Consider the following 9,622-nt stretch of genomic DNA (forward strand, 5'->3'; position numbering starts at 1 on the left):
CGGTAGCGTGGGGGAGAGCCAACCCCCCACCCCGAGCCGCCCTACGAGCAGCGCCCGCGGGGCTCCGATAACGGTGCTTCGGTGTTGTGCCCCGTCACCCCGATCGCTACAGACACCGTAGGGTTGTTCTTCCCCCGCGCCGGCCACAGGCGCCGCCTCAGTCTTGGGCGGGAGGAGCCGCTCCGTTCCCCGCCCCGCCGCCGCTGCGGGGACACCATTGCGGGCACGGAAACCCGGGTGGTGTGGGGCGGTGTGGTGTGCTATCCGGCGGGTGGTGGTTTAGTTACACAGGGAACCTGTTGTTTCTCTGAGCTGCTGAAAGATAAAGCTGACTTCCCTTCCCTTCCTTTTTTTTTTTTTATTTTTTCCAAAAGAAAGAAGTTTTGGTATGACAGTCCTGCCCTGGGATCTAAAATGGTAAGTGTGGGCTTTTCAAGTGCTGTGTTTATCTGTGCCAGGAGGAACAAGGTTGTGCTCCTGCCATTGTGTCTGTCTTCGGGGAAAAAGCATTTTCTGGTGGAGAAATAGTAGAATTTTGTGAATGAACAGGAGGGCTCCAGTTTCACTATGACGTGCCCGGACTGCTGTCAGGAGAAGCCCTTCAGCTCCCCACGGCCGTTTCCTCTTCTGTGCTGATCTTTCATCCGCACCAGCACCAACGCTCTCTTGCAGAGTCTTGAACCCATAGCGGAGAACTGATCCAGATTAAGACTTCTGTATACTAGCTTAGTTTTTACTTTTATGGAAAACAAGTTTCTGTGTTTCTTTTTCAAACAAGCAATGCTTTTCAGTTAATAGATGCTGTATTTTAGAAAATGGACTTATTGAGCTGTATAACTTTCTACAAGATAATAAAGAAACTAAGAAACCTTGGCTGTAGTACAGGAAGATCAAACATTTTGTGAACGGAAATATTCTTTATTGAGACACCTGGTACATAAGACCTATATAAATCCATCACAGCTGCAATAATGGCATTCTAAGAACATGCTTAGTACACTGCACAAAACTTGCCTAATACAAGTTTGTAACTACTGATTAATGCGTTGGGTTTTTTTTGTTTTAAAGATGTATAAACCAACCAAGTTGGCTTCTTTAATGACTGATGACCAGACAAAAACTAGGAAAGAAGATAACATACGCTGCAGAGTCTTGAATGGTCTTATTCATAAAGCTGTGGCAGAGATGCTGACTACCTGTGAAGTTAATCAAGAACTTTATGATCTCAAGCTGGAAATCTGCAAGGCAAGTGCCAAAACTACAGCTTGTGTTGACCCGCTCTGACTATGCTTTGAGGTCGGCATGGCACGCCAAAGGAGCTTCCCTAGGTGTTGTGATGTGTACAGGAGGAGTTTTACTGCAGTGCTTCTTGATGTGGCAGAACACATCACAATGATGCTCTGGATTCTCCTTGTACACCAGGAGAACTTTGCCACTGTTATACCTGCCTTAGCAGACCTTTGCCACTATAATACAAATGCAACTTAGGCTAACTAAATGGTGATTCTCCTGGTATGACTTCTTTTTTTTTTCCTGTTACTCAGACACATACTGTTTGCCTTGCCCCTTCAGAAGGAGGAGCCTGGTCTTACCAACATAAGTGTATCTTTCCAAGAGTCTTTTCTTTTTGCAGCTGTGGGAGAGTTGATACCTCATGGTGTCCTTCAATAGCATCCTTACACAGGCAGAAGACTTAAGTGGGACATGAGCTTTGTTTAAAAAAAAAAGGGCAAGCCTAAGAAAATGGCATTGGCAAGCAAGGCTCCAGAAAGAATTGGAATTTGTATGTAATTGTAGCTAGTGTTGTCATAATTCTTGGGGTTGAAAGGGATGTTGAAGCTCTGATTCAGGAACTAAGTAATTCTCCACATTCTTGTTTGTTGTCTGCAGTTTTTTTTCTTCTACATTTGCTCTTTTGTTAAGATTAAATTATACCAATATTTGGCATAAAAGCTTGATGGACTTAGCTTTGTTAGTTAGAAGCATGGAAAAAAATTGCACCTTATAGATGCATCCATGACAAGGGGTTTGTTATTTATAATTGAAACAGATGTTTTTGCCAGCTGAATTCATTCTGTCTTCAGGCAAGTGATTAAAATTACATGGGCAAGATGAACCTTTTGTCTCTATATGTGCAGTATCCTTCATACAGTATTTCTCTCTCTCTAGGGCTTTGAGGATTGCTTGTCTAACTCGGATGGCATGTCTGCACATAAAAATGCTGGCTGGTGCAGGCAAGCCACAGCACTTTGAGGAGGCATTAACGTAAATGAAAAAACTTACAACACGAGAGAGAGAAAGAAACGGCCTTCTTCCAAATATAGTACAGATTTTATTATAACTGGGTAGTGCTTAGTGTTTGTGCTGCACTGGGATGTGACTGAGACTCAGTCCTGATTTACTCTTGAGCTGATTCTGGTCTAATATTGTTAATTCTGTTATCAAAAGAAATCTTCTAGTAGGCTTTCTGCAATCCATCAGAATTTGTGGGTTTTTTTGGTATCAGAAGTTAAGATCACATAATAGTAATACAGATGAGAATCATACTTCAGGCCTGATACATCAAACTTCTATCCACTCAATAACATTACTCATGTGATGATGAAGAAATGGCTTGTGTTAGATAAGGTTGTTTATATGCTTACATTAGACTCAGTGTGGGAATTGGGGAGGGTTGATCCTGCAGTAGAAGCGGGCAGTTAATGATCATGGTGGGTTTTTTTTACGAGTGGTGGATTTCCTGAAGGAGGAATTATTTGGTGGTGGAAAAAAATCAGTATCTACTTTGGTTTTTGGGGGCAGTCCATATTGCCCTAGGAAGGAGTAGCGCTGTCAACAGCAGACTGTGATGCAATTTTCACTCGTGGGAATATGCTGGTGGAGTTGTCTTTTTCTGCTGATGTATGTAGACAGCTGGTTGTTTGAAGAGTTGGTTTCTGGACTAGATCACCGCTGAACTGTGCCTTCCAATGGGTAGTTTATGCTTTCTCCTCCCTCTTCCTCATCTCCTTCCTTTGGTTGAGCCAGATAGGTTATCAGAAGTCTGCTGAGTGTACTCTCATAGTGAGAACCTGTTCTGTAAGATGCTGAGAGGTGCAATGAATGTCAGTTTCAGCAATCTTTCAGAAGCCAATTTGTGTTTCAGAAGTTTATTCTTAAGGAAGATCGTCAGCCTAACTCACCTGTGCTTTGGCCCCTGCACACCACGCATTTTCAATTGCATGCATGACAGCTATGAATGTTACCTGTTAGTGAGCTAGAGGCTGAGGCACTGCAGGTTCCTAGCAGGCTTTAGAACTGGAGAGACTCTTACATTACAGTGGCATGGTGGGCATCCTCTTTTCTGTCAATATCAAAACCAAACTCTGGGTGACCACAAACCAGGCAGTGTCACAGGTCCTTCTTTAGCGGAAACTTACACTTTCAACTGTGTTCTGAAACAGCGTGCCATAAATTGTCATTCTGGACTATTTGTGATGGTAGCACCATTGCATTGACTAAATGTAGCACTGTCAGTAACATACAGGTGTTGACAGACTTCTCTGTTTAATTTCAGTTGAAAGGGAGATTAGGCAGTGACTTGCCTAAATAAAAAAAAAAAGTCTTTTCAGGTACTGAATGTAAATTTTATTTGGTGTTAAACTCTACCTCTATAATGGCATTGTGTAATTTATGGTTCTTAAGAGGGATGGGAGAAGAGATTCTCCTAAGGATGTACGTATCCAGTTTGGGTCACTGTATGCTTATTCATGAATTAGAGACTTTGTTGTATATGAAGTGTGTGTGTATATAAAATTTTAAAGAAACATTTGTCTTTTTGCAGGTGTCCCTGGCATCAAACTTTTCAGCATGTCGTGTGTACTGGAATCCTGCTGCTACTACGGAGAAAGACAGTTATGTTGAAAGTGTACTACGGAAGAGTGCTCCACGTATACGGTACTGCTATGGGATAAACAGTTAGATGACTTCATAAATTTCATAGCCATGTACTAGTACCATTTCTTAAGTATTTCTAACAGTCTATATCTGATTTAGGTTTTTAGATATTTGGAGTTAGTGCATCTCCTGTGATGAGCCTCACAGGGAAGGATGGCTGCACCAGACCAGCTGTGTATTGTCCTGCTGGCTTATTTGGCTTCTGTGCTTTCAGACTGGGCTGAGAAGAAAGAAAGAGGAGCCTGGGTGCAGTTTCACTGCATTGCACTGGTGATGGTGGGCTAGACATGCTGTGCACGACAGTAGGCCAGAATATGATGCTGCACAAGAAGACTGGCAATTACAAGTATTTCCTTACAGATTCATTGGGCAATTCTGATCACTAGGGACAATTTGGACCTCCAGAAGGGGTGACTGGTATTACAGAAATTCTTCGCAATACTGATACTAAAAAATTAACGTCAGGATGCTACCATGTATTGTGACGCTTTTACCCATTTTTGACAGAGGGTCCAGTGAGTTTTGAGGATATCGTAGAAATTTCTGTCTCTCCCTCTTTCCTGGGCTGGCTGCTGTCCAGCCAGTCTGTTGCAGGATCAGGACTGCACCCTATGTGAAAGGTGGCATTGAAGCATACTTGTAAAGCCATTTCCTTTCCTCCTGTTTCCCTAGGCTGCATTGTAATTCCCGCTCCAGCACAACGCTCTCTTCTACTCCCAACAGCTTCCACTCTTTGAGAGGGAATGTTGCTGGCTGGGAAGAAGACGAGGGGAGCCTTGTCAGTCCTTCCTGCAGCTAGCGTGTAGGACTAGTAGTCTTGCCCTGCTGTGAAGGCTCTGTCCTCAACTGCTCTCACCCCTACAGTGGGGATAAGGAAGCCAAATGAAGTGGGCAAAGACCTGCACCGGCCTGTCCATATAGGAGACAAATCTAATATCATCAATACTCAGTGGGATCTGCAGCTAGTATGTTACGCATTCAGAGCTGGGATTCTTTAGTGATGTATTGCTTAGCACTAACTTGAATGGATACCCATCAGACTGTAAGTTTTGCAAACCATATCCTTAAATTTGCAGTACTGCTGGAATTAATTTAACATATTTTATCTGTCCTGGAAGTGTTGTACTGTTACTTATAGTGGTGAATGCTGTATTTTTGCCAGGTACCTTCTGACGAGTCAGCAGATTCTAGGAAATGTACCCCCAATAGTATTTCTAAAAGACAAAGAAGCTGCAGCTGTAAAAGAGGTAATTGTAATCTTTGACTCAATGTACAAATATAATGATGTGCAAACATAGTGACTTAGCATACCACAATGCTTAGGAATTCGGAGACAGCTGATCATTCAGGTGTTCTACCAATCTACATTAGATATCAGTCCTTGTCTATACACTTTCTGCTTCATGTTCCAAAACATTTTAGCAAAGAATCTTGAGTAAGACTGATGCTTGCATACAACGTAAAAGAATCCCGGTAGCTATTGCCTCATGAACTTTTTTGGATGCTACTATTAAAATTTCTGAAGTGGTGCTTTCAGAGAAGCTTGTAGGCCAGATCATTAGGCCAATAAAAAAGTCCTAAACAATGAAATTACAATTTTAAGGAATAATATAGGGTAGGCAGTTGTCTGTTGCCTGGTATACATGATTATTGAAATGAGGTCTGAGGAGCTGTCTTCCACGTTTTAAATGTTAAGTGGTTTTAAAATTCCATTGAATCTAATCAGTGATTTTTATTTTTTTTTTTTACCTCAACTTTTTTCCATCTGTGAATTGTTAAAATGCCCCAATGTGCGGCACAAGCAGGGCTCAATAAATCTGTCATGGTTTAGGCCGAACCGGCCACTGGCGATGTGGGGCACCCCAGATGAGACCAACAGATGCTCCCCCACACCTCTCTTCAAAGAGAGAGGTAGAGGAGGGGAAAAGACTTACGAGTTTAGAAGGAATTGAACTACTTTAATGAAATATTACTAATAAAATAAAAGGAAATAATGAAATATATACAAAACCGTATCAAGCTCCCAGGATGACACATCGCCGGCTGGCACTGGGGAAGTCCCAGGCTGGACTCGGTGATGGACAGGAACTGGATTCTGGATCAGGATCACAGGCAGATGAACAGACAGAGTCCTCCTCAGACACCGGCCATTGAGGAAAGATACCTGACCCTTTGATCCCTCAGCTTTTCTACTGAGCATGAGGCAGATGGGATGGAATACCCTGTTGGTCAGTTTTGGATCACCTGTCCTGTCTGCTCCTCCCTGCAGGTGTGACCCCTCTATGCTTTTCCGCTTCCGACCCTTCAACGGGCACATAACCAAGTGAGCTGCCCTTGGGTGTTACAGCAGTGAGTCTAAGCAGGAGCCTCTCTGCATACCATTCCTTGGCATCAGCTATAAACATAGGTCTTACGACTCTCAGAACAGTGTCTGCAAAATATGCTGCAAATTTCAGTAGTTAGAAGAGGCTTAGCTAAGAAGCAAAGTTACTGAACAAAAATGGTCCTGTTTTACTTCAAACCAGGACAATCACCTTTTCATACTTTGCAGATCATCAGATTTATGTAATCCACAGATTCGAATAAAAGGGCTTGAAATAATGTAGCTGAACCTGATTTTTAAGTATTGGAGGCAGGGAAGGACCATCCAGTTCAGCTCCTAGAATAATATGCTGAATTAGAAGGGAAGTAATGTAAACAAAAGTAGGAATAAAAATTTCAAATGAGATAGAATTTTCACAATTAGGTACACTCTCTAAGCACTGAATCTACTAGATTTATAGCATTTACTGTTTAGGTGCTATGTTAAAAGGGAGTTAGAAACTCAATATTTACATGTAATACAAATACAAAATTGCAGAAAGGAGGAAAAAGTGAAAAAAATCTCAGTGTAAGAATGTTATGAGAAAGGATTGCAAGACTGAAGTAAGACCAAATAAATTATGTACGTCATACAATCCCCAGCCAACTGTTCAGAATGTACATAAGGCAAAAAAACTTTGTAGGAATCCTTGGATCAGTGATGCTATTTGATACAAGTTGCCAGGCAAGAAGTATAAGCGTTTTCATGTAAATAGAGGAAAAGGCTATTTTGAAATGGTTTTGCTGAATATTCCAAACATGTATAAAATAAAATATTTGCCGTTAGATACTTGTCTGTTTCTTGTGTAGGTAAATAAAGTAAATTTAATATAGGACCTTTATTGTCTTCATGTTTTTACAGATTGAGGAATTACTGTCAATTGCTGATTTTGGACCTCCAGAAGAAGAAGAAGAAACATCTCAAAACGATTCAAGGTGCGTTTTCTGAATCAGAATTGTACAAGTGTGCCTTTTCATCTCTGTTGGCCAACTTAAATTGGGTATTATTTGGCATGACAGAAAGTATATTTTAATTAGATGTGTACATTGTTGTTATCTAAGTTGAGCAAATGGTGTTATGAGGAAATAAAAGCGGAAGAGAGACTTTTTAGAAGACATTACTGAAAAGTCATCTCAGCTTTTAAAAGGATCAGTCGGGCCTTTTTATTGACAGAAGAGGCTACAGAATAGGCTAGGACAAAACTAATATGTAATTGTCCCAGAAATTAAATGTAGAGGATGGCATTTTATTTTGTGGCTTAAGCTTTCTTTACCAAATTTACACCCATTTATTAAAATGAAGGGAAAATATGTCTTATTATATATGCTCTGGTTTACTTTCATATTTTAGTGCAGACACATTTTCATAGGCTATTTTGTCATTGGTTCTTGTACACAGGTACCTTGCTGCAAAACACAGGTTTGCAAATACAGAAAGAGAAAGTCTATTTTTTATATATAAGTGGACCTCTGTTAAGCTCTGAAGAATGACTGAATTGTCACTTGTAACAGCAGAGTGTATACACTTTAAGAGGCAGCTAAGCCATAAGGTGACAGCAGAACACAGTCTTAGAAATTGGCTGTTTGATGTCTATACTCTGAGTGACATAGTCATCAGATTGGTTACTTGCATACCCGATACTTGTTCTGGTATTAGTATCGTTACTTTTACGAGGGAAGTATTTTTAGAATTTCTAAGAATCCAAGACTCAATGTGTTTGTGATAGCTGAATTTTCAGTAGTAATATTTGTTTCTTGCTGGTAATTTTCTCATGAGGAAAAAAGCTCTACCTTTACTTGGCCATTTTTTTTCTGGTGTAAGTTTGGTTTGTTATATGGGAGTTACCAGCTTACTGACAAATCTCCCTAAGTTAACAAAAAGTAAAAGTAAGTTAATTTAACATTCTTCTGTGAGGGATTTTTTTGGTATTGAGGGATAGGGCTGAACAATCTATTGGAATAATGATTCTGTGGACTGGATGCTCTCAAAGCCAACAGCCTTGCACTTGTGTGCTGCAGTCTGTTGGTGGAAATTCCCTTTTGTGCCTTAACATCTCACAGGACTGTTCATCAGGTGCAAATAAGAAATAACTTACTGGGGGAAATCATTGTTGTGATAGAATTTCCCAGAGGGCACCTAACATCTTCCTCTGTTTCTGTCTTGTGGAAGTGCTTCAGTCCAGGTTAAGGTGCCATACGCTGTCATTCATACGTTTGTCTGATGTGTTTTGGGCACAGGCTGCTGCTTCTTACTTCTTGGAAGAGCTGGGAGAAGTCTAACTTCCTTGGGGCTCCTAGGTCCAGTGCTCACCCTGTTACCTATGCACACCTTTTCCCAGAAACAAGCAGTTTTATCTGGAATGTAGTTGCTTTATTGGCTTCCTCCCATTAAGTCTGTTGACACGCTGACAGGCTTATACACAGCCTGTCCTTGGACACATGGTATGGTGGTATCTCTGCTTTCTTACCATAGGGAGCACAATGCTGAACACAATGCATTAATAAAGTCAAACTGAAAACTCCAAGTTTATTTCTATGTTACTCAAGTTGTCACAATTAGCATTGCCCTTTAAAATATACACAGGGAAAAAACCTACGACGTTTGTTTTTCTTTCCACAGTAAAGTGTTCTCTTCAGCAACTCAATCTTCAGATTCACCCATGCAGTCTAATCTTTTTGGTATTGATCATGAACTGCTGAATAAGCAGATAATGGACTACAAAAGACTGAAAGTGTCAAGAAATGTAGAAAGCGTTGCCTGGACAGAAGAGCAGAAGCAGCAGCTTTCTAAGATTCAAAAGAAAATGAAAAAGAAAAAAGCAAAGAATCCTCCTGATGATGACATTACACCACAGAAATACTTACTCGACAGATACGAAGCTGATTACTGGGATGATAATACTGAATCATTCTCGGACTATGAGCTGGAGGATGAATTACAGGAAGAAGTAAATGAATTGGAGGCAGATGATGGCAAAACTCTAAGTCAGCCTACTGATAAACTGAAATGAAGTGAAAAATCCACTGCCTTTAAGATGGAGGCTGTCAATAGCAAAAAAAAAAAAAGACTGCTATAGATACTGAAAGATTATTTTTCTACAGCCTGTTTACCACTTCCTCTTTCTGACTAGTAGGTTTGCCACACGTGGAGAGGTTTGCTAGCACAAGGTATGTAAGAAAAAGAAAAATGCTATTTGTGACATTCTGTTAAGCAGCTTTCAAGCTGCTGCAGTTGTAGGGCTTCCAACCAGAAAGCATTTTTGTAATAACAAAATATACATAGTGCAGCACTGAGTTAAAAATTCTTGCAGTTCTATTGATTATT

At 40.7% G+C, this 9,622-nt stretch overlaps 1 protein-coding gene across 1 annotated transcript in view; it reads left to right on the forward strand.

The window, feature by feature from the left end:
• RBFA (ribosome binding factor A (putative)) overlaps positions 1-9,308 on the forward strand; it is a 10,334-nt gene extending 1,026 nt beyond the window's left edge. The window contains exons 2-7 of the mRNA XM_009895007.1: positions 375-417; positions 1,069-1,245; positions 3,824-3,936; positions 5,099-5,183; positions 7,160-7,233; positions 8,918-9,308. Coding sequence (XP_009893309.1) covers positions 375-417; positions 1,069-1,245; positions 3,824-3,936; positions 5,099-5,183; positions 7,160-7,233; positions 8,918-9,308 — 883 coding nt within the window. The remainder of the gene's footprint in view (positions 1-374; positions 418-1,068; positions 1,246-3,823; positions 3,937-5,098; positions 5,184-7,159; positions 7,234-8,917) is intronic.
• Positions 9,309-9,622: the final 314 nt, after the last annotated feature.

The sequence above is a fragment of the Charadrius vociferus genome, unplaced genomic scaffold (genome assembly GCF_000708025.1).
Source record: "Charadrius vociferus isolate BGI_N301 unplaced genomic scaffold, ASM70802v2 scaffold51, whole genome shotgun sequence".
NCBI classification, from domain to species: Eukaryota; Metazoa; Chordata; class Aves; order Charadriiformes; family Charadriidae; genus Charadrius; species Charadrius vociferus.